Consider the following 25,535-nt stretch of genomic DNA (forward strand, 5'->3'; position numbering starts at 1 on the left):
ATTTCTAGAAAAGACATGTTCTTTAACTCATCTAGTATTAATTAAAAGGAAAACTCCAGAATGTATTTAAAATAATCATAATAAAAAATGCTTCATCCATATAATAAAAATGTGAGTGGTGACACTATTTACATGTAATGTGGGCACAGATATGTATATAGTAAGAAGATATGTGGATAGGTTAGATATTGATTCAGTCATTGATTGCACTTGATGTGACTTGTGGCTAAAGTCATTTGTCCCGGGTGAGACCAGATCACTGCCGAGGATCAATTAGCTGTGTAGCTTGTGGCTTCACACTTGAGTTGCTAGATACATTTTTCACTGGCAAACTCAGAACAGCTCAAGAAAGGAGAAAGGGGAGGATAGAGGCTGATGATGACTCATGAACATGTTGATTTGCAGATGTAGTATTCTTATGAAGCATCAGGTTGCAATAAGAAGTGCTTGAAGGCAAAACTGAATGTGTTACTGAATGAATGGTTATGCGTATGAATTCAAAGAATATTGCTCTTAAGGAGTGTCGTTTCCAAACTGAAGCACAATGAACAGTTCAGTGTTATGGTGTTCAGGCATGTCATTATGTAAGTTTGGTTCCATGTGAGTATATTCTTTGTTACATATATGTTGCCACTTTCAAAAAAAGAGCCTGAGCCATGGTAGCTTACACCTATAATCTTATCATTTGGGAGGTGAAGGTAGAAGGGTGAAGAGTTCAGAGTCATCCTTGGCTACATAGTAAGTTTGAGGCTAGCCTGAGTTACAGGAAACTGCCTCACCATCCCTTTCCCCACAGAGACAAAGAGACAGAGAGACAGACAGAGACAGATGTAGAGGCGGGGGGGGGTGTATGGGTATGCTAAATCACATATCATTCAGAAAGCTTATTCACAAACCCAGCCCTGTCACTTAGGATGTTCTGTGCTGAAGTCACAGCATTTTACATGCTCCAGGAGAGCAGACAATCCTGGATCTTCAGAATTGTGGTGTGATGTCCAGTCTCTTATGTCAGAATCACTGGAAAAGTTCCATGGTTGCAGTTTAAGGCATGGTGATTTCTTGTTTGGAAAAAGCAAAAAAACACTTGTATTGCTTAAAAACAGTAGCATTTCCAGTGGTAGATAGACAAGCTGGAAACCCCGTGAAGTTGGAGATGGAGATCAATTAATAGAGTGCTTGCTTAGCTACTTGATGCCCTAGATTTATCCCTAGCATTACATAGACTGGATGTGGAATACTTAATCTGTAGTTTCAATTTATGACATCTTGTGTATTGTAACTCATAACTTATGAAGAAATGACACACTTGTTTGTTTTTGTAGATTATGTATTGGCCAAAAGCTCAAGACAAATCATTAGTAGGGCAAATAGAGAAGGCACTTAAAATATAGATACTGTGAAAGAAAAATACAAAGAACACAAATGTGAAATTTCTGATGAGTCTCCACACCTAAACAAAGCAAATGCCTTGGGGAAAACAATTGACTGGCCTCATTTATCTTTCAATACCTGGGGCAAAGATAACCTGAGAGTGTGCTCTGGGATTTTAGGGACTGCCACATAGTTGTCTTGGGAGAAAGGTAAATAACCAACAGATGACAGAGATTGCTTACTGTGATCTTGGTCCTAACTTTCACATACCTTTTCATCATAGACTCAAGTGAATGATTAATTAACACCTCACTTTCTTCCCAGCAAAGAACTCTAACCATGGCTGAGACTAGCCACAGCTGTTGTTCTGGTTTTACTGTTGGTCAACATTTTATTTACTTTAATTAATTACTTTTTTAAAGTCCAGGTATTCCTAGATGTTGCGGAACTCACTGTGTAGACCCTAATCCTAACTCTACCCCTATCCCTACCCCTAACACTAACCCTAACCCTAATCCTATCCCTAACACTAACCCTAACCCTAATCCTATCCCTAACCCTAACCCTAACCCTAACCCTAACCCTAACCCTAACCCTAACCCTAACCCTGGCCTTGAACTCACAGAGATCTGCCTGCCTCTGCCTCCTATGTGCTTAGATTAAAGGAGTACTCTACTATGCTTGGCTTTAACCAGAATTTTTAAAACGGAGGTTTTCTTGTATTCCCCAAACTGACCTACTTTGTATCTGAGTTCTCACATTAGTACTTTCTCTGTGAATACCTGTCTTAGTGATCTTCCCAGCAGAATTGCTATCTCTCTCTCTTTTTTAAATAAATAATGTATTTAAATTTATTTTATGTGCATTGGTGTGAAGGTGTCAGATCATGTGGGTTCTGGGAATTGAACCTCTCTCCTCTGGAAGAACAGCCAGCATGCTCTTAACCACCTAGCCATCTCTCCAGCTCGGCATTGTTTTCTTTTACTTAAGCCACCTTTGAGTCACACTGAGCAGGAAACAGCCGGTCCCTACTAACACATCCTGGATATTCCTTAATGTGTGTCAATGTGTATATCTCCATCTTTCTGAATCTCATGTCATTCACCTCTCCTGATAAGTTCATCTTGCAATGAGCTCATGAGCTACTGATCTAGTCCCCATCTAGCATCCTGCCACAGATTTTTACCCGGTATCCTCAGGCTTTCCCACCCCAGTGGAACGTTATATATCTTGATCTCTTGTCTTGTCATCTTAAGATGTTTTTTTTGTCTGACGTTTGAGAGGAAGAGGGAGTTGCTTTTTGTTGTTGTTGTTTTGGATAATGTAGCTTTCTATGCAGCTCAGGCTGACCTATATGTAGCCTATACTGGCCTGCAACTCAGTTCTTGCTCCTTTAGCTCCTTAAGATTGACATTAGCTATAGGCATATACCACACTCGACTAGGAGAAAAAGGTTTTGTAGCATCTTCTACTCTAGAGACATTTATATTGTAACTGGTTGCATGGCATATAGCACTCTGTGTTATAAAAAGAAGGGCCCCGTATGGGTATGTAGTGCCCTGACAGATAACATGTGATGCCCCTTCAGTTCATTCACTGACTTCCTTGGTAGTTTAAGGTATATCCCAGTTTTCAGATGGATTCCTCAGAGGCAAGATGAAGGTGTCTCTTACATGAATGCCTAATAGATACCAGGAATAGACTTGGATTTTCTTACAAGCATAGTGCGTATTGTTGACAATGGGTTTGGGGGACACTGTTGGTTTACACTTTGCTGGGATATGTTACAGTAGGGATTTACTAGCTATCCACCCTTCTGCATGAGGAGGAAAAGCACTGGAAAGAGGGAATCAGTCTTCTAGAGCCACTGTGAACCTTAGGTGACTGTGTGAGGTGTTAGTCATTACTCATCTTTGATGGGAGAAGATCTGTTTTTGCAGTGAGGAGGGACTTCTGTTAAAGGGAAATAAGTTTCATGCTTTTCCTTCACAGTCACTGGCCTTGTGCCAAGCCATAGGAGAGGTAAAGGGAGTGGAGACTGGATGTCATTAGTGGACATTCACTATAGCCCATAGTCTCAAAGTCTGGAGTCACCTGGGAGATATAGCAAATGCCCCCTTTCAATAACTTTGTGAGCATGAACTAATAACAACTTATTAAAATGAGCAGTGAATAGCCATGTGACTAAAATCAAGACTTAAAAGAAACCTGAGAGCTTAACATATGCTTCTTTAGGAGAATTTAACTTTTGGTTGTTGCCATCAGCTCCTTGGCTTTGTATTCGTTTTCTGTTTGTAAAATCAATAGAGATGAAAGTACAGATATTAGAAGTCTGTCTTATGATTTTCTAATTTGTGAAATCACCACATAAAGCAGGTCTGGGTTTCTTTGACAAGTAGGAGTGATTACATGTGTTTGGTTTGATCAGGATAAACATTTCATTGCCATCTAAAGACATTTTTGCTGTTTGCTAAGGAGTTTTTTTAGCTGACAGGTCTTGAGAATAATGCTTCTTTCAATTTTCATTAGAAATGGAAGTCATGGGAATCACTCTTACTTTATAGGCCACAGAATATTTTTTCACTGATGTTCAAAGTTCAGTGTGATGCTAAATAGAAATTCTTCGCCACAAAGGAAAATGTCTTTAGAGATTCAGCGTGTTCTTCTTTAAAACTCGAGTCCATTGGGTTGTATATTATCTAAGATATATGAAAGTATTCCAAGAGATAGCATGGAAGATTGTAAAGATGTTGAAAAGCTAGGGATATGCTGATGGCATGAGGGGAAGGAGAGCTGTGAGACCAGGTGATGAGTTAATGGAGGGGGTCGCGAGGTGTTTTATATGGAGTATTTGGTAGGACTCTATTGATGGACTTGTTAGAGGAGTCCACCTACTAACACTCAGGGGATCAGAGCCTAATGCTGTAGACAAGAAGGATGGCGATCCCCAAAGGGCCTGCACTAATGATGATGCCAGGGAAATGGCCTGGAATACTGCCGGGAATGCTTCAGATCACTCCCCGCCTGGTACTTGGTACTAGTTATGCTTTTGGTGCAGAGTCTTAGGAAATTTGTTAGTCTGGCTGGCTGACTAGTCCATGTAGAAGTCCTCCATCCCTTTCTCTGGCCACAAGAAAGACTAAGATGTGACTGATCCTGGAAGGCGGTGTCCACACATGTATTCTCTACACAGTGATGAGCAAACAGCAGGGAAGGACAGCAGATGACATCGGGTCTGGAACTGTGGCATGTATTCCATTGACAAGATAATCCTTTCCTGTGAGAGCAGTCTTAAGTAACCCTTAGCATTCTGTACCGTCTAGGGTGTGTCTAGGGTGTGTCAGCTCCGGCTCACCCACTCACATTTGCATTCTCATTCCGAGCTGGAATTCTTTAGAAAGGAAATCCACATCTGACCTCTCATGGATAGCCATATAGGCAGTGACTTCTCATCCTTTTGATTAAGCAAGAGGATGCAGGGTTGGTGAAGGTGAAAGGGAAAAGAAATGTGATTCGTCTCCATTGATTGACGTGTTCAAGTTAAGCCTTCAGTTGACCACAGGGGAGTAGGCAGAAAATACTAGAGACAAATAGAAGTGGAGAGCGATAAAAGAGGGGAGAGGCAGCCCATGAAGCCCAGGGTGGCTTCCTCAAGACTCTCACCCTGGCTGTGTAACTCTGGTAAAGACAGTTCTTCCAGTGGCCTTCGAAAAATGAAATGCGCACTCCTGCAGAGGGATCTAAAGTCAACTGGTAATTCCTGCCATGTGTAAGGCAGGCTGCTAGGAGGGGAGGTAAGGCAAGTAGTGGGTGCAGGCTCCATGACTAGAACACCTACTGGGACAGGGTTAATAGTTACAACCATAGTATGCCTTGATTACTAACTAAATGGTGCAGTAAGTCCCATTCATTTTTATCCCCCGCCTCTTGTGTGTGGGGGGGAGGGAGGGAAGAGAGAGAGAGAACGAGAGAGAGAGAGAGAGAGAGAGAGAGAGAGAGAGAGAGAGAGAGAGAGAGAGAGAGAGAGAGAGTTTCTGTGTCAATACTGCTGCATGTGTGTGTGTAGCCACAGATATCAGAGGAGGGTATTGGATTCCCTGGAGCTGGGGATACAGTAGTATTGAGAAACCTGATATAGGGGATAGAAGCCAAATTCTGGTCCTCTAGAAGAGCATAAAGTGATCTTAACTACCACATTTAAGCTTTTCAAGGCCTGGTTTTTGTTATTGGTCCGTAGTGTTTTCACAAGGTTAGAGTCCTGGGTGGAGAGCAAGGGAGAGGAGGTAGGAAATACAGTAACAAATGCTGCACAAAAGGCCTTGGGGTAGAGTGCAGAGAAAGGGGAAAGATCATTGGTGGCTTACAGGTAAAAAAAAACAAAACACTTGACTTGGGTAGCATCTTCATCAGGAAGTAGCATGGAGGGTCCCTGCTTGGGCCTGGGGTCTTGTATCCCTTTCCTGCTCTAAAGCCAGGGTAGTTAAAATATTATAATGAATGAGTTCTAATTGAACTTTTTTTGAACAACAGATACCACTAGGAAGCAAATCTAAAGGCAAAAAAAAAAAAAAAAAAAGGACAGGTGGTAGTGGTGCACACCTTTAATCCCAGCATTCCAGAGGCAGAGGCAGGAGGATCTCTGTGAGTTCAAGGCCAGCCTAATCTACAGAGTGAGTTCTGGGACAGTCTTCAAAGTTGCAGAAAAACATATGTCTGCAAAACAAGACAACACAAAAAGATACCCTAGACTAGGAGAGGCCATGAGCCTTGTGAACACTGTTCCTCTAGAGTTGGCCCTGTTGTGATGGGTCTAGTGCAGTGGAAGCTAGGAAAGGCGTGGAGGCCACCAAGTAGTATGCTGGTATCAGTTCATGTACTGTGGCTCTCTGCTTTGGTTTCTAAGGTGGGGATTAAATCCAGGGTTGTATGCACACTAAGCCAGCATTCTCCAGTGAGCTACCTCTTCACTCCCTGGTTTCAGCAGTTTGGATTGTAGGTACTACAGAAGGGTGGCCATGATGGCTTCCTAGGATAGGAAGGAAGAGTGAGATGCAAGAGGCATTTCCAAGAAAAAAAAAATAATTGGAGCGTGGATAGAGTGGGGGATTCATAGAGGAGGAGGTTAACAACAGATGAACTGTCCAGTGCACTTAGCTTGCAGAATTTAGGAATTACTTTGGCTGTTTGTTTAAGGAGCAGCCTCTCAGCCCTGCTGTAGGTTCGTGGAATCCCAGCCTAGAGAGGAGGGAGCTGAGGAGTCATTTGGATACTTCAACCCAAGGGATTCCCAAGGTCTCAGCTACCTTTGTGGGGTGGAAGGTGTAGTTACACAAGTGTACGTTGAACCTCTTTGGGACTTGTCTGTCTCATGGATTTGGCTCCCTTAAACTCTTTCAGATGGTTGTGGCCAACCTTTCTATAGATATCTTTGGGGTATGTGGTGAGTAAGAAGTGTTCAGGCCTACTGAGGTCTAGGCCTTTAGCCTCTTATTCTGAAAAGCCACCTCTGTCTTATATATGTTTATATATGTTTTATGTATGCTTATGTATATATGCTTATGTAAACATTGAGATTTGGTTATAAGATAATTTCTAAAGCTTCTTTCAACTCTAACATTACATAGTGGTGAGAAAGTTGTAAGGACAGGGTGAAGTGTTAAAGATCAGTTGATGGCAACAGGGACAGTCCTTGGAAACTGACATTTATCAGATTCCAGGCTCTGTGCTCTTGAGGGCAAGGGAAGAATAATTTCCCAATAGGTCTTTGAACTGAGTTTTATCTCTTTAATGCACAATGAATTGTTTACAGAACAAATACATTTTCGTGCAACAATGCTTTTTCAAGTCTTCTTTAAGCAAGAACAAACACACATTAAAATATTGTTGCTAGAGTAGAAATGAGTGTTTTTATATTTTTCCCGTCAACAGATAGTCAGCTTAATATAGTATCGTGCGAAACCATGGATTTGTTTTAAAATGGAGGCCTCAGAAGAGTAGAGTAATTCTTTTGATTGCTAAAAGACAGTAGTAAACATTACACCTTTAGTATTAAGTCTCTTTGTATCATTCCCCCAGTTAAGAGAATTTGGAACTACGTATGAACCTGACATGGCGACTCAGTCTTGTGATCCCAGCACACAAGGGATGAATTTGGATCCAGGTTGTTACTTAGCCTGTCTCAAAAAATCAGTCAAAACCTATTTCCATGAGGACTCTTAGAAGAAAATTCATAAGATCACATTGTTTCATATAGGTTGAGGCATTCAAGTAGCTGGGAAACATTACAGTGAATTATCCCAACAAGGTGTATTGTATTTTGGCAGTGATTTTTTTTTTCAGTCACCATGGCTGCCAGGAACTGAAAAGCTGTCATGTACTTGTCAATAAAGTATAGCATAGCAAACATCGCTTCTATAGTGACAATATATAAACCATATGAATATTGATCATAGTACACTGGAGTTTTAGAATATTTTTCAAGAGTTTTATTTTGTTTTTTCCCCATCTATGTCATCAGTCTTTGCTTACATATATTAAATACTTTCCTGTTGCTTCTTCCCTTAATATTTGTATTTGTCTAGTATACTAAATTGAGAAATACACATTTTATCATGCCATCTTTCTAATTTCTGACTGTTTGTAGTTTTAATAAAAATGTACATGCCACACTGCTGATCTCCTAAGAGGGACACCATTTTCCTAACTGTGGACCTGGGAGTGCAACAATTATTTCAAAAGCTTGGGATTTTTCTCATTATTTTTAAGAATTCTTAAGTTGAAAGGCTACCTATAACATACTATACTTCACACATATAAATTTTCATACATATAAATGGTGGGAGTTAATAAAACATCTTTTTTTCCTTTAAAAAGAAAAGATTACATTATACCAACACTTTGCCTTGCTCTTTGCAGTGGCGCTTAGTATGAAACACCCTGTTTATCTTCACTTTTGGGATTTAATCCTATTGGTCAGAATTGACTTTGGATGAATGTTTTTCTCCTGTTATCAACAATACTGGATAAAAATTAATTCCCACAGTTGATAATCCCCACAAAACTTCTAGAGAATCATTTTGAGATATATTGTTAGATAGCAAGGGCAAGGAGCAGAAGAATATAATTGCTTGCTACATATGCAAGAAAGCTGTGTGCAATTGTAGTTGTGGCAGCTGTGCAGAAAGCTGACAACACTGTTGCTTTCACACAAGAGAGGGAGCCTAGGCAATCTTGTAAGAAGCAGGTGCTTAGGTGCCAAGCTTTTAGTGTGTGTTTGGTGGCATTAACTGAGGCAGAATAGCAGGCTGCAGTGTGAGCCTGAGGCTTAGTGGCCCAGGACTTTGCCCATCTGGGGTAGGTGACTGTTCCTTCCCTGCCTAAGGGAAGTGTCCCAGAGAAGTGGCCTGCTTCACAAGTCCCTTGTCACTTTCTTTCCATTTAGAAGCAGTTCTCATCCAGACCATAATAGCATGGCCTCAAAGAACCTGGGCAGGTGATGGAGATGACATGCATACCATAGTCATGTCATAAGCTTGCTGCTCTGGGGTTTCCCAACTGTGGAATTGTCAACACTCCTTTCTAGAAACTCACAATGTGTTTCCTTTTGAGGTCTCATTTGGAAACTGTGAAATAGCTCCGCTTGACTTTGGGAGTAGGGGCACATGCTTGGCTGTAGCTGGGCCTTTCACTTTCTGCCTTCTCTGGAGCCCTGGTGGCTCTGTGCCTTTGTCCTGGTCTCCTTGTGCGCTTTCTGAGGAAAGCATTAGGTCCACTTTATCTTCTCCTCAGCCTTGGTGAAACTTCTCCCTTTTAGGCTGTCTGTGGTCTGTCTCCTGACAGATTTAGCTGGTTTACAGGCTCCTTCAGGGTGTGAGTATGGATGGAACAGGTGGGGTCCTTTCCAAGCTTTGTGAAATAGTGAAAAAGCTCCCACCTTGAGCTCAAGTTATTTACTTGAAGTTCTTTGGAAACATTTATGGCTAAAACTGAAGAGCAAAGTTTGGGTTCAACAGCACTTCTTTTGTTTTCTCTCTCCGCCTCTTTCCACCTTGAGCCCCCCTTCTTATTATGGTCTGTCTCTTAAAATGCTCAATTTATTGCAGCCATATTTTGGCTTGTATGTTGTAGCGGTACCTAAAAATACAATACCTTCTGTGAGGGTTAATACAGCCTGACTGTATTAAGAGATGCCTCGTGCATTGATGAGGCAGACTTTGGGGCATATCTGTAAGGGTTTTTTAGAGAGGGTTCATTGAGGAAAGAAGACCTGCTGGCAATAAATGGTAGCATATCTTGTGCCCAGGCCGTAAACTGAATGTAAATGCTGAAGGGGAAAGGCAACAGAGTGACAGTTCTCTTTTCTCTGCTGTCAGATGGGATTGACCTCACTTGGCCACCTCCCAGGACCCTGTAAAGGTGTGATGATAGGCAAGGTCTGACTTCCTCGCTTGAGGACATCATCAGCATCCCAGGGCTTATTACCACTCCCCCGGAGGTCTTTAAATCCCAGGGCTAGAAACAGCCCTGTACGTAGGGGTAGTCACACAGACCGCAGGCGAGAATTACACCTAAGATGGAAAACGAGACTTTTCATTACTTTTAGAAAAGTTAGCACTTAGGGGTTGAAAATACCCCCCCACACACACACACCACACACGCATTCCCAAGTTTCTGAGATAGACAGGTAGAAGGGGGTGAAGGTTGAAAGAGTTTGGATTTTGTAAGAAAAGATAATAAGGGTACCTGTGTCAGGACCGCACTTGCAGCTGTGAGGTTGTAGGATCTATTCAATAGAGGTGGCATCAACTCCAGATGAAGGAACTTCTAGAATCTCCTTTTTCTTTGCTTTGAAAGTTACTAGTGTGGAATAGGTACCTATAGTTGAAGAAGCCAGTCTTTGGAAATCGTTGTTTCTCTTGTCTTTTATCTGCTAGAAATGGCCTTTCACAGATGAAATTAGAGGAGAGAAAATAAATCACAATGCATTCATTGACAGTATTGTTTTCTTTGTCATTTCCAGGTGTTTACCTGCAGCATACTAGCTGCTGTTGTTAATCAATAGGTAGCAATGGTGCTGAATTCTACCGTAATTCTACCGTTCAGTAGTAAATTTCAGAAAGAAAAATTGTAATTTTAGCAGGCCAGTTTTGACAAGACCTTTGCTTTTGTTTGAACGGTCAGAACTATCATGCTTAAGCCCTTTACTGAACAGGTGGGATAGTGCCCTTACATATAGCATCTAGCAAGAAGAAGGTGGCCAAGCCTGACAAAGACCAGAACATTACGGCAATCTGAAGACCATAGAAAGGTCACACAGCCAATAAAGTTTTGTGAAAGTCTCAAGAGCTGAATTGGGCCACGGTGATACTACTTTAGCTCAGTTCATTTGTGTGATTCTTTTCATTCTAGATTACTGCTGCGTGCTACATGTAATGCCATGTATGGGGGACAGGATGACAAGCCGATCAAGAAAGAGGGAGACAGTTAATAAAAGGACAGTGAGATGTATCCATGCAGTGTTAGATGCAGTGAAGACAGTGAATAATATTAGAACGATGGCGATGGTGGCAGCGAGATGAACTCCCACGGCTGGGAAACCATTTCTGAGGTGGTATTCGGTTGTGGCTGTGCCTCAGTGAATGCAAAGTCTTGAGGGCGGGCGGTGAAGCTGCAAGGATGAGCTGAATCATTCTGTCCGTGCTGCCCCCTTTTTGTGTGTCAAGCAAAGCAACTGACCATCCTCATCAAGTAGCTAACATTCTTTCTCAGGATGAGTGTGCTGTACCAATGTAAGACCCAAAGGCATGGAGAGAATCTGATGAGATCTCTTCCCTAACAAACTCAACTGAGAGAAATCTATGTCTAAGACTTGCTACAGTGACTGTGTGCCTTTAACTTTGGGTTAATACTTTGTTGCTGTAACAAATAGTCAAGAGAAACAAGGTAAAGCAGGTAGGGTTTATTTTGGCTGTTTCAGAAGTTTTAGTCGGGAGGTGTCCAACTACTTTCGCAGGCCTGTGGTAAAATAAAATAATCAGAGGGATGGGAGCATGCTGGGGAGGAGGCATTTTTACCATGACCCCTAATGTGAGAAGGTTAGCGGAAGTAGGCCTCTGCTGATTGGCTGCTTTGTTCTCCCCGTTTTGTTCCTTTTGGGCCCTCTTCCACAATCAGGGTAGATCTCTCCTTTCTACCTTCTGTTGTTGTCCCAGATGCCAAATGTTTATGGAAATACCCTCTCAGACACACCTAGAAGTGTGCTTTCCTTACTAATGTCCTAGATATCTCTCAATCTAGGTAAGATTCACCATCACAGACTATATGGGCATAAACTGCAATTGTCAGTCACAGAGCTCTGTTGCGGATAGTACTGGCCTTATAGGTCTGAATAATTCTTATCTTGGACTATGACTGTACAGCACCCATGGGAATGGGCACATACACATGACATGTAGCAGGAAGAAGGTAGCCAAGCCTGATAGAGATGACAGTCCTGTAGCCATCTCAAGAATACAGAAAGATCACATGATCAAGAGCTGTCCAGGCACCCCCATGGTGGGCCTCACCCTCCCTGGGGAAATGAGGGGATACTGGAGGGGTTGGTGGGAGGTCGTGGGAAGAGGGGAGGGAAAGGGAGAGGTACCTGGAATTGACATGTGAAACAACCTTGTTTCTAATTTAAATTAAAAAAAATGTACAAAAGAAAAAAAGAGCTGTCCAAGAAAAGATTCATGAATGTTTTAAAAGAGGAATTGGGTCACCATGGGACATCATTAAGTGTTTGATTAGTTTTATTCTAGATTGTTTTCATGTTCCAAGTGCAATGTGAAACATGGAGGATAGGGTGACAAGAAAAGCAGGTAGGAATCCTCTCAGAACTTGGAAGGGGGGGGTCAGAGAGGCATAACAAAAAAGCCAGTGGGACATATCATACAGTGTCAGGAACAATGCTGACAATTAGGCAACAATATTAAAATGATGGTCATAGTGGAGGTGACAGAAATCCCCAGTGGCTTGGAAACTCCTTTTGGAGGAAATGAGTACCGGAGTGAGATCTGAGTGTTAAGAATGGTCTAGCAGTGCCCCAGTCAGTGAGCAGGACCTTGAGGGCAGGAGACAAAGCTGTAAGGAAGAGATGGAGTGTTCTGTCTGGAAGTCTACGGGAGTAAGAGGTTAGTGCTGAAGCCCATGGTTGGTGAGAAGGCTGAAAACTGTTGCTGTGGGTCTTGGTTGATGGGGCAATGATGAGGGCTGTGTGTCTGTGAGTCTATCAGGAGGTGGGTAGTTACTAATAAGAGGGAGAATAGGCATGGGTGCAAGTCATGGGAGCTTAAGGAAGCTTGTGTGACTAGGATACTGAAATGTAGTTCCCATGACCTGTGGCGTGGGACCCTGTGAAATAAAATGTCCAGTTGCATCCTAGTAGAAGTTGAGTAAAGTCTGTAGTCTGGGTTGAGCCTCTGAGTTCTGCCAGCTTCTTCAGACTGAGGGGTGTGGCAAGAGCACCTCCGAAGAAACACACCAAGCCTTGCTGAGTCTGGGGCCCCAATAAGGTCATGTCTTTTTAGATACAGTAGGTTGCTTCCATAAATCAGAAGCCAGCTGTGATTTTTTTTCTCAAGTAAATGCATGTTCTTTGTTCTAGAATATGTTTTCAGTCAGGAAAAGTTAAACTTTAGTCTATCAGGGTTGATAGATAAAACAAATATGTGTAAATGCTCACTTTTTTTGAATACTCATATATTATTTTCTAAAAGAAACACTTGCTCAGATGTTGATAGAAGTCTCCCGAGAATGTGTTTAGGCAGTGAAAGGTTCCCCAGCAGTGACTGAGCAGTACTGTACAGGGCAGCTGCACTTGATCTCTTCTGGGGCTGATTTTGATGTGTGTAGTCTTTACATCCTATTAAATTTTTGAAAGATAAACTGATACAAGAATGATTTGCCAAGGCCAGCAGCTCTTCCTTTTAAAACCTTGGCTCAGTGTACACATTGAAGGGATGGGGGAGTAAGATAAAAGCATTATAAATATGAGGTTAACTGAATTCAAATAGAAGGTTCTCTCAAGTTATTGCATTCCTTAGAAAATAAATACGTTGAGCATATGGTTAAGATTGATCAAAAACGTATTCTGTATGCCAGTGATTACATTCCCATCTGTGATTAAGGTTTTCTGTCTGCATCTGGTTTTCACATTATATTTCTGTAACAAGAATCCTTTATATAGCAGAGTTCACTTTCTGTATTTTCTATTAGCTCCAGCTTGAACTACTGCACACATCGCAGATTTCAACATGTGCTTTTCATTACTTCATACCATTGAGAAAAAGTAATATTTGTTTGGGAATGTATGTTTTCCACAATTTCCATGGTAATGCAGCACGTTGAGCCTTTTTAATAACACTCTTGTAGAGCTACAAATTGTTGGAGGCAGCCTACCCTGAGTGGAGCTCAGCCTTCAAACTTTCCTCTGTACATGTGTCCTCCCCCCCCCCCATGAAGAGGTTTTGTGAATGTGGGGGCTGAGGGTTGAACAAAGAAATTATGAAAGAAATGAAAAATTTGAGGTTTTCCTGTCTTTGATATGTGATAGAAACTTTACTGTGAAACAGGTACACAAATGTTTGAAGATATATGTCATAATGTTGACTATTTTTCACTTTATTACCATTTCATATGGGGAGAGTTTTTAGTATGTTAGCTGTATGAGATACAAATAAACTCCAAGTCCAGAGATTAGCTAGCTTGGTCTCTCTGTCTCTCTGTCTCTCTGTCTCTGTGTGTGTGTGTGTGTCTTCCTCCCTCCCTCTTTTCTTCCCAGTCTCCCTTGACTTCCTCTTTGCTCCTCTCCCTTCCTTCCTTTCAAAATTCTATTGATGGTTGAATAATGTTTCATGTATAAGACAGCTAAGGGGCGGGGTGCTGAGGAGTAACTCTATGTTTACATTCTGTGGTGTTTGAGTGTGTATTTGTATACTTTGCTAACATTTAAAATCATAAATGTGTACATTTGAAATATTTGCTAACACTGTCTTCTTGCTAACTCATGCAGTTCAGAGTCCTCCTTAAGGTAGATGCTGTAAGTGAAGTTCAGCAATGTAACCCTGTGTTCTGTCTTACATGATGATTTCTCATCATGTACTGTGTCTCTCAGAGGTCTTTCTTGTTAAAAAACTGGCCTAAGTCTGCATGCATGGGAAGAAATAGACTAACACCAGCATGTATTTCCTCAGCTATATTTGTTCAGAGGAGACAGCCAGGTGTGGCCCGTAGCTGACACACAAGAAGTCATTAGCTGGTGTCTTTTGATGACAGTTCCTCTCTGGTGTCTTTTGTTGACAATTGCTGAAGCAAAAAATGCTATTATATATCATGACTGAAATATAAAAGTGAAAGTGTCCACTTTCTTTTTGACCCAATGATTTGTTTATCTTCTGAATTTATTTTTGTTTACTTAATTGTTTTTGCCTTGTCATAAAAACATGGGAAATAAAAAAGTTTGTTTTATAAAGAAATATATTGCATCTTCCAGATGTAGTCCTATTTAGTATTTATTTCTCTTTCTGTATTGCCCTCCCCCATCCACAATATTTGAATATTTATATAATTGGAATATGTTATAAATATCTATATATTTTGTTACTTTCTATTTGAAGTATTTCCTCTGTTATTTGTTAATAAAAATATTAGTTTTATTAGTGAATTAGATGTCTTCAGTTTCTAGCTGTTTGTGACGTTCTTTGAGACAATTCCCAGCAAAAGAATATCCAGTGCCACATTTTTCCTAATTTGTGTATATTTTATTTTACTGTACTATAAAGAACCAGAAGCAACCATTGACTCACAGCAGAGCTACATGGTGGCATATCAACGGCACAGATACTAAGTGGAATACTTCTTTGAAATATATCAGCGCAGGGCTACTTAAAGTGTTTTCCACTCATGACCCCTTTTGCCTGATAAACTTTTACATGGACCTGTATACATAGGTATATAAAACAGATATACAATAAATCAAGCCCTAATAATAAATCATAAATAATTTATTTTAAAATAACAATTTGGTACATATTTCTTCCTTTTGCTAAAGTTGAAACTAATGCAACTGTCTCACATAAAAAGTTAGATCTTGGCTGAACATTTAACACTGCAAGGTTTTGTGCATCTTCAGAGATGGTCAATGTTTTGATTTTATGATTATCAATATTGAGAATGCTGCCTTGCATAAATTCATAGTACAAAGGGCCATTTCAGATTGTTGAAAATTCTGCCCTTATCCCAAACCAAAATTCAGTTAATGATTTTTTTAATGAAACTCAAGTCAGCAACTCAAGCATCAATTTTTTGAAACCAAATATGCTAATCCAATCTAAGAATACGATAATATACTAATTTGATACATGCTGAATAGTTACATTGGAAACTATGAAGTCTTTGTTTTCTGTAATTAAATCCTTCTGATATTTCTAGAAGATTAGAGAACTTCATATGTCCAGTAACAACACTGCAATTCCTAATCTGCAGCAACCTGTGATCTGAGTTGAGGTATTCCAAGCAGCGGTCACTGGCTTTGTGGGATGGCATGCACAGCACACAGGGCACATGTGTGCTCAGAACTAAGGCTGCAGTGAAGCCATGTGACAGAGCATGGGCAAACATGGTCAGAAACTCCTCAATTCATGCCAATGAATTTTGAGTTTTTAATTAACTGTTGGCTGCAGTCCTTTAGGAAGCCATTTACTGCTGCCTAATTTTTCATGACCTCCATATTCAATTAAGTGACCACATATAGGGTTGCAACCCAGTTTAAGGAGCTGTTTACATGAGTGTATTTAACAACTTAAATCCCTTAGAAGTAATTAGTCTAAAAATGCAACATCATCTGTGGTAATAGTTTTTGAAATTACTTTTCTGAAGCTGTATTCTTTTGTATTTATTGAATTCTTACATTATGTGCATATGCTTTTGGTAAGCTCTTATAGTTCATGTCTCATGGGAATTAAATAGAAAATCAGTCTGCTCTTTGTGGGGACTCATGTTATTTGTTCTAGATGTGGTAGATGAGTAGTAGGCCCAAAATGGAGTTTCTGAATGGATGAAGAAATTGATTCTTAAGTTGCCTGTCCAGCAGGGAAAATGAGAAAATTTAGATCGCATAGAAGAGAGTAGTAGAGATTTACTGACTGAGTAGAATGGTCCACCAACCATTTTCTTAACTAAGGTTTCTTTCCTTCCTTCTTTCCTTCCTTCTTTTCTTCCTTCCTTCCTTCTTTTCTTCCTTCCTTTTGACCTCATTTCTTTTTTCCCTTTTCTTTCTCTCTTTTTTATTTTAAATTTATTTCTTTGCTTAGGCTGGTCTGGAATTCATTGTGCAAACTCTTGGCAATTTTCCTGCCTCAGTTTCCTGTGTTCACAGATTTTTAGTTTCACATACCATATCTAGCTTTAAGATTTTTTAAAGTAGCCAGTTATATCAAGTTTATTCTTGATGTTCATTCATTGTTTTCAACTATTGTAGCTAATAATGACAATGTTGAGGTTTCAGAGGAATGAGAGAGTATGGGTACTTTTCTCTGAAAGAGCATGACTTAAAAAAATAAAACATATAATGTTCCAAGAGTGTTCAAAAGAGACCATGTCTCCCCAGTCCTTTATGTACTTTTGAAACAAGTAAAGTGTGACATGCCCTCTTAAGGTATTGGTGGATGTGTATTTTAAAATCAGCTTAAAGAGCTCTGGAGTTCAGAAGGTGTCTACCTTTGAGTCAGGTGACTGGCTGCTTCAGAGTCTCCTAGAACACCTCTTCCAGGGGCTGAGGAAATGGGAAGTGTTTGGAACTCTGCCACAACACAGAAGAGCATGTATCTGTTTCTTAAACAAACACAAAGCTGGCCTGGTTTATCATGTAAATAGATGGGCGGAATGCTTTAGCCTGGTTGTGATGTGTGCATTTTTTTTCCCCTTTGTTGTTGTCAATAGAAAAGATTGATCTGTGGGCTGGTGAACTTATCTGTGTCCCAGTCCGAGCAGCAGAGGAAATTAGCAGAGCACTTGGTGGAGAATGATATCTGTCAAAAGAAACACTTGGAGAGCGCTGAGTGTAGTGATAGGTGACTGCCGGAAAAAGGGCAACTTTGAATATTGTCAAGGTAAGGAACAGATGCATATTTTGCTTTTTGCCGTTTACTTTATGTGTCAGAAATCACTATTGTTTTCTCTTAATAAGTTATACTTGCGAAGATTTTTTTGCTCTTTCTTATTCTAGGACCTGTTGATAGAGTTGTATTTGCATATTTAACAGCTTGTGTGTGGAGTCTCTGGGTGTGGATTTGGGTGGGGATCTATAAGCCCAAGGGAATTCTGCTTAATAGTTTTGGGTCTAAAGATATCAAATGATCAATTACCGGCTTTGTTTTGTTTTTTCTATTTCTTGCCACGTTTCATCGCACATTTGTTAGAAACTGAGCAATACTTGGAGTAGAAGAGTAAAAACTATGCCATGATTTTTGTGTTTATTGCAATGAGGAAATGGTGTTTTCCCAGCTTGCTGACTAAACAAGCAAACAAGTAGTTTTCAGGTGATGATTTCTTCTGATGGATTTTGATTGAAAAAAAAAAAAACCAAAACAGACTTTGAGGTGACCATCACTTCCTGAGCAGAATTCATAATCTGTAGACATATTAAAACAAAAAACGGAGTGTCTAACATTAGGGAAACACCAAGTGTAAACTATGTGCATATTGCCACTTGACTAGCAGCTTTTGCATATCTTCCCTGGGCCATGGGTGGGGTGTTAATGACCCTGTAGCAAGCTCTGCTCCAGGTTATGCTGGGAAAGTACTGGGTCAGAGACTCCACTCATGAGAAAAAAACTGTGCTAAGACAAAGCTGAAAGCCAGCACAAATGTTGTGATGCTGCTGGTTGGCACGGCGTGACTGCCTGACTTCGTGCAAAGAGCAATGGCAAAATACTCAGCTTCTTCCCTGGCCATTGCTTTGGAAACACCCTGCTGGCCCCTGTCCCACAGTCTGAGCTCCCTGCAGTCCCTAATTCCTCAAAACATTTGCTGCTGTGTTATGTTTTGTTGTGGTTCATTTGTTGTTTGAGACAGCCTAGCCAAGAGTGACTTTGAACATTGGATCCTCCTGTTGCCACTTCCCAAGTGGCCGAATGATAGGTGTGTCCTACACAGGGATCTCATTTACTGGTTTAAAGTTCCCAGGAACGCGTCATAAATGACTGTGTATTTCAGAGCACAGAAAATGAAATAATTCCCCATGGAATTGTACATCCTTCTAGGGGACGTTCTGCAATTTGGTGTCTGAGTCTGTATTTGGTCCCTCCTTCATGTGGTTTTGTCTTTCTGGGTGGCTAGTGAGAGATACCAATTCAAAGGAGAAGGCAAGGGATGCAGTTGTGTTACCTAGATGAGCTAGATGAGATGGCTCCACATTTGCTTCTGTCTTCTTTCCTGACTATGGACTCCAGTCGTTAAACATTAATTTTGACAATTCTAATCTTCGTTGATTAGACTTCCACAGTCTTGCATGGAGAAGAAGAAAGGTGTTGATGTGGTAACTCAAAGGAAGCAAAGTAATGAGGACACCCATTCCTGTTTTAGAATTGTCTGTATTTTAGCATCGGAGCAGAGTCCCTATTTGAGAACAGAACTCAGCACTTTGCCTTCTTATCTCTATAGGGGTTCAGATTATATGGCAAACATATCTAAGGTGGTACTTAAATATTGAAAAAGATGCTGGATTCAAAAACTTGAGTACACACTATAGATACATAAAGTTATCATCTCTACTCACCCTATCTCACGGACATCACATTCCCTTCTGGTCACATGGAATACATTTGTGACATGACTGTACTGAATTGTTTCAGCCTACTGAGAGGAAGAATAGCACAGGGATATACTTCTTCATACACCTTAATATGTCTATTTGTTGTCATATGCAATTCCTGAGGCCCCAGCATCATGTAGCACAGATTGCATGCTCTCTCTCTCTAGCTTTCTTTCCGTGTGTGTGTGTGTGTGTGTGTGTGTGTGTGTGTGTGTGTGTGTGTGTGTGTGTGTAGAGAGAGAGAGAGAGAGAGAGAGAGAGAGAGAGAGAGAGAGAGAGAGAGAGAGAGAGAGAGAGAGAGAGAGAGAACCCTTAGAGTTATGGACATTAACAGACATGCAGGCATGGTATGATGACATGCTTTAAAACTTTCAGGTTTCCTTTGTTTTTCATGTTGTGTTAAAATGTATTCCCAGTTATTTCTTCCTCCTTGTGATAGTAATAGCTATATAGAAATACGAGCTTGAGAATTGAGTTCACCCAAGAAGCCAAGAAGAACAACAAACGCACACACTTTGCATTTGCAAGCACCTGGAATCCATTGGGTTCCTGGAGTTGTAATTTGGAAGCAGACAAAGCAAGGAATTACCAGCTGAAAAGCTGGCGCTGTGAGTGAGAACAGCCTGAGGAGGCGCCAGAGTCTGGTTTGTGTGGGGACTCTGAGGCAGGGAAACAGCTCCGGGGCACACTGCCAGCTGAGGGGAAGCGAAAACGCGGCTGTGTTTCACTTCTGGTGGTTTTCTGTTTTGCTTCATGGTTTCTTTTGGTGCTCAGAGTGAATCGCAGGGCCATAGGCATGATAAACTGGCTCTGGACCACTGAGTCACACCCCTAGGCCCCTCTGGGGAGTCCTAAAGCATCCCCAGCACGCACACCCTTCTCTAGGATGCCTGTGGAGCTGTTCTTTCTTAGGAGGTGTCCTTGTGAGGTCTGCATGGGTTTGGAGCCACTGGGAGTGGTATCTTGCCTGAGAAACTTGCTCCTACAAGCTCTTAAGGACACTTCGGACATGGATCTATTACAACATTTGGTATATTAACAATAAAAAATCTCATGGCTTTCAGGATCATGACAGGAAAGAGTGGCCAGAAATACAGAGTGCCATGCGTGTTTAATATTCCTGCATATGGAATGGGATATTTAGGAGTACCAATTTTTATGTCTTACATAGATTCCAGAACCATATTTGTTTTAGCAAAGAGACTGATTATCAACAATGCCTTACACACCTTTGAGCATTAGTAGCAAAATAGGAAAATTCCTTCCTAAGTAAAATTGCTTTTTTAAGGAGAGCCTGTATTTATTTTATTTTAGGATTTTTTTTCCATGTTTGAAGGTATGATAGTATTAATGGGCTCTGCCCCGCATGGAGCTTTGAGCTTATTGTAGCATTGCACACTGATCCCAGGTCAGTGGGATGCGTGAAATCAATTTATTTGAATCTCTTTGCCTCTATAGGAATTTGGCAGCATGCCAGTTGTTTTCATTTAATGTTCTTTGTGTTGAACACAGACAAGCAGGCATGCTTTTGTGTTCTTCCCTCTTTTGGTCTCTGTCTCTTACAGCCAATATTTTGCTCTGTGGATTTTGAAACGAAGGGAGACTATATTGTGTGTATGATGCCTAATCGACGCTTGATATGCACACAAACATACAGTGTGACTTTCTTATCTTTTAGGAGATATTTGTTGGACGTTTATGACCCTCAGTGTTGATCGTATTCATAAAAAATAATTAAGTATTTTGTTTAAATAAAATTCTTAGTGAAATAAAATTATTGTTATTAATTCCTAGTATTAATGACAATTATCTAAATGAAACAATTGTATGAGCTACTATTACAAGTAATATCTAATCAGTGAGCTAGGCTATCAGAAACCATGTTTTAGGAGCATTTACTGAATTTGAAGATTCACCTTTTAATTCAGCGTACATTAATACATTGTAGTAATGATTTTCTTTAACCCATGAAGACACTGTTGTGTGACCTGAGTTTGCTATATGTGAATCTCTACTAAAGTTCTGTGATTTGGGGAATTTCTTTTTCAAATTTGCAGGGTAATGTCTGGGAGTGGCAAGAGACCTTAGTGATAAGTTCAGATCCATTCATGTATGTTTTTGCAGGCAGCAGGAATTTTTTCTGGGCCAGATTTTGGAAGAGCTGGAGAAAGGAAATGCTGGAGAGTGAACAGAGGCCATTCTATTGATGCTCCAGGCAGTTCTTGCGGAAGTTGATATGCAGAACCATGGAGCCAAGGCTTCAGGGTCAGGCTGTTACCCAGCAGCCCAGCTTCCTTGTTTAATTACCTGAAGAGCAAAACAGCCTGGAAGTGTGTGAAACCCCAATATCTCTTGCAGCCTCCTGGTGCTCTGACTTCCTGCAAGGCCACCCCTGTCTGTTCCCTAGGCCAGCATCAGGCTGTCAGGCTGGTTCACCCCTGGGTTCCTTTCTTCCAGGAGGCATTGTGTGTAACAGGGTTTGACTGAGATTCCTGCCAGTGCTGAGTGTGTGTGAGTGAGTGTGTGTGTGTGTGTGTGTGTGTGTGTGTGTGTGTGTGTGTGTGTGGTCCAGTCGTATTCCCCCCACCCTCCATACTGACAGATAGGTTTGACTTTTCTTTTTGCAAAGGATTTAAACATGTGACTCTTTCCTTCCCTACTTCTGGCCTTGCTGGGAAACAATCCCTTTAACTACAACACGTGTTGGCCAACAGAAGACTGAGATCTTATTTTTCAGATCTGTGTGGTATCATCCTGTGTGTTGCTATTGTGTGGTCAGACTCACTAATAATAATGTAGTGTGGAGCTAACAGTTCTAAGATGACATATTTAATCTTATATGAAAATAGAATGTTCTATATTTAAAGCAAAGGTAATAGAATTTTTGACACTAGGTCTTTCGAGTTTTCCTGGGATTTTTAATATAGTGTTGACATTTGCAGTGGGAAGGAGCACACACCCTTTGATGAAGTTGGAGGTGGTGAGAAATAATGTTGGTTAGCAATATGTCTAACTTTGGGGGGTTGCAAGAAGTGCTTGAAGATGGAGCCCTTTGAGAGATCCCTAGGATATAACAAGTCCTAGCCTTCCCCAGACGAAGCTATAGTGAGGGGCAAGGGTGGTTGTACTTTTTCCTTCAAAATCAGAGGAAAGTGTGACTACATGTGCAGCAATTTGGCATTTACAGCTACTTCATTAGGATTCTGTCATGCAGTCTGAATGATATTTACCTTTACAGGCACATGTTTGCCTACATAAATATAAATAAAAGTTATGGGCATGTGAAAGAGCCATTTGTTCAGCTCCTGGTAGTAGGTTCTCTGCATTCCTTTCCTCCTAAATGATAAAGCAGTCAGAAAGTATTTGATGGGAATTATTTTTGAAACTTTTTATTCCTGTTATATTCTTGGATATAATGTCTGTGTTTGTGTCTATGTATACTGTGCCAGGGGAAAGTGTCTAATCACGGAAATAGCTGGATTATCTTGGGGTACCTGGTGACAGACCTGGCCAGGTGGTCTGTTTCCCAACAGGCATTAAGTAGCTCTGCCTGGAGTTCCCTATGGGTAGGCTTGTCCCTGTTTCTTTATGTAGCAGCCCGCTGCATTTCCTTCAGTGTATTTCTCTTTTCAACATCAGTATGCAAATGGGGGGGGGAGCATAAAAATAGATTTTTAGCTATGTCAACGTTCCTAACTGATTCTCTGCAGACAGACTCTTCATCACAGCCCTACTTTTGCTAGGTTTGTTTGGTGTTCCCCACTCAACAGCGTTCTGGAATGCAGGTTATGGCCATGCTGTGTGCAGCCCTGAATTTAGCTGGAGAGACTTTGAAAGACTGAAAGACAAATGGGTGGAGTTGGGGTTCCCAGGTGAGCTTGCGCTATCCTCCCGGAGTAAAACAGACAGAAAAGGTGACAGGGAAGAGGAGAGGAAGAGGAGGAATCACTCTGGCCAAGAACAATTGTGGTAGTCACCTTGCCCCTGTGCCAGTTTATCAACAGGAATGGAAAAGGGACATTTTCATATACAAAGCATTTTTATCTGAAAATGTTAATGAGACATATAATTAAGAATAACTTCATTAAGTTGAAAGTAAGTGTTGAGGTTTCTAAGTGATCTGAGCTGAGGTTTGAAGATTTGAGGCAATCTAGTGTATTGCCTTATACAGCACTGGATTATAGTCTGCCTGGTCTTGTGTGGGGGAGGGGTATGAGTGATGAATACCTCTGGGGGCATTATGAACCATGAACTTTAAAATTCACCTTGGTACTATACCAGATATGTTATGCTGGGAGTTATCTGGGCAAATAAAACTCATTTTGGAGTGGAGTTTGTTAATACAACTCATAGCTAAAAGTTTTTTGTTTCAGTAAGTTTGAATCTATGTACAAATGCAACAAATTAGTGTATGTGCATAGATTTTAAGAATTTCAATATGGAGAAAAAGAGGTGGGAGTGTGATAGAGATGAAAAGTACTGAGGAAAAAAATATGACCAGGAAAACAAAACAAAACAAACAAACAAACCAAAACCAAAAAAAAAAAAAAAAAAAAAAAACCCTGGGATCTTTTGATTGCTGTGTCTTTGCTCCACCTGGTGGATTTTGTTGAAAGTGTTTAAGTCCGTGTTAATGAAAAGGATTAGCGACTAGACAGTACCTCTAACTATAGCAAGAAGGATCTTTTTGTTGATGTTTGAATTATTCCTATGTTTATGCTTTTTTCTGTTCTTTCATTGCATTGAAAGCAATCTATATTATATAGAATTTTAGAAAATTTGGAAGATAATCATCACATAAAATTGCACTATGCAGAACCACTGCAACATTATGATTATTTCTAAATTATCATATTTGTGCTTTGTTTGGATATAGCCTTATACTCTGAAGCCACAGCTAATCTGGAATTTGCTGTAGAGATCAGACAGCCTTCAAACTTGTGACACTCCTCTAAGTGTCTGCTATTGTATTGGTTTTAAAGGTAGATGTTACCAGAAGAGAACCAGTTTACATTTTTATTTGTTTAAAAATATGTGGAATATTTACTATTTGGCCCAAGAACGATGATGGACTTCATGCTGACTATAGTTAGTTTTGAATAATTGCTTCTCAGGCTCAAAAGTCAGTGTTTAGTTAGAAGTACTGTCTTCCATTGAGTGTCCTGTCCAAGATACAAGGATAATAGAGATTAAAGGTGCCTTATGAATTCATGGGGTTGTTCATGGTGTTGCTGAAGTCTGTTGTTTGTTGGCCGTATACAGATTGCTTTCTCTGGAAATCTTAAGGATTCAGTTGTGCTTTGATCATCTTATTGTTTTCCTAAGGTTATTATTTTTTTTTAATCCTTTAGATTCTTACAGGGCTGCAACAGAAGGTGGAGTTTTGAAAACAGTGTCTCCATATGCAAGGGATTTGGAGACCTTTTTATTGTCTTTAAAATTGTCATTCATAGTCCTCATTAGCATTTATTGTTGCAAGCCTACAAGCAGAAAATGTGAAATTGGTATGTCATGAATAGCCCCACAGAGCTCTGGAGCCCTCTGATTGCCTGCAGTGTGGTGTGGGCTGGGCTTTGAGGGAAAGCTGTCCAGATGGCTGCCTGCACACAGCAGAGCTGTGGGTTTTTGTCTCTGGTGCTGAGAGGAGGGAAAGTTCATTGGAGCATACGCCATCACCCTTGCATTTTAACAAAACTAACTAGCCATTAGTCAAGATGGGAAGGTGGTGACATTGAGACAAAGGTTTTCCATATAGTGTTACAGGCCTTGTCACAGGGATAGAACTGAGTAGTTAGGTATCTTCTATTTCATCCCAGTGGATTTATGGTTAGAAAATGGGGTGGAAATGGAAATTGTAACTTATCTGCAGGTTTGTATGCAAATAGATAGTTTAAAGATTTCTTTTTTTTGTATCAGCAAATAATGATTTTATTTGAAAAGAGAGTCAATAGAACTAGTATTCTACATTGCAGGCTAAAACTGAAGTGTTTTTATTTAAAATCTAAAAAGAAAACAGAATTTTAACCACACTTCCTGAAGAGAAATCTACTTTTCAGAACGTTAGTAGGTTTAAGTTTCATTTACATAAAATAAAGTTCAACCAATGTGAATGTTAAAACAGTTTCCGGATTTTGAATTTTCTTAAATATTATGTTAGGAAGTCAAAAGTTGCCTGTTACCAAAAGCATACAATATATTATGATAGTATAACAACACTGTCACTATTATAAATAAGTAATAATAATTATAAATAACAGGTTCTATTTACTTCTAGAAAGTAATACTTTTAACACTTCATTTTGCACAAAATATA

General features: G+C 40.3%; 1 protein-coding gene across 6 annotated transcripts in view; it reads left to right on the plus strand.

Moving 5' to 3' along the window:
- The window catches only part of Runx1t1 (RUNX1 partner transcriptional co-repressor 1), a 147,694-nt gene that overhangs the window by 10,728 nt on the left and 111,431 nt on the right, over positions 1 to 25,535 (plus strand). For 3 of the 6 annotated variants that reach the window (XR_005875444.1, XM_021225290.2, XM_040741119.1), the window contains exon 2: positions 17,350 to 17,519. The exons of the other annotated variants lie outside the window; for them this stretch is intronic. Coding sequence is in view for 2 of the 3 variants with exons in the window: in XM_021225290.2 (XP_021080949.1) it covers positions 17,432 to 17,519 (88 nt within the window). In the remaining variant the exon portion in view is untranslated. The remainder of the gene's footprint in view (positions 1 to 17,349; positions 17,520 to 25,535) is intronic. 6 annotated transcript variants of the gene reach the window in all.

The sequence above is a fragment of the Mesocricetus auratus genome, unplaced genomic scaffold (assembly GCF_017639785.1).
Source record: "Mesocricetus auratus isolate SY011 unplaced genomic scaffold, BCM_Maur_2.0 Super-Scaffold_6730, whole genome shotgun sequence".
NCBI classification, from domain to species: Eukaryota; Metazoa; Chordata; class Mammalia; order Rodentia; family Cricetidae; genus Mesocricetus; species Mesocricetus auratus.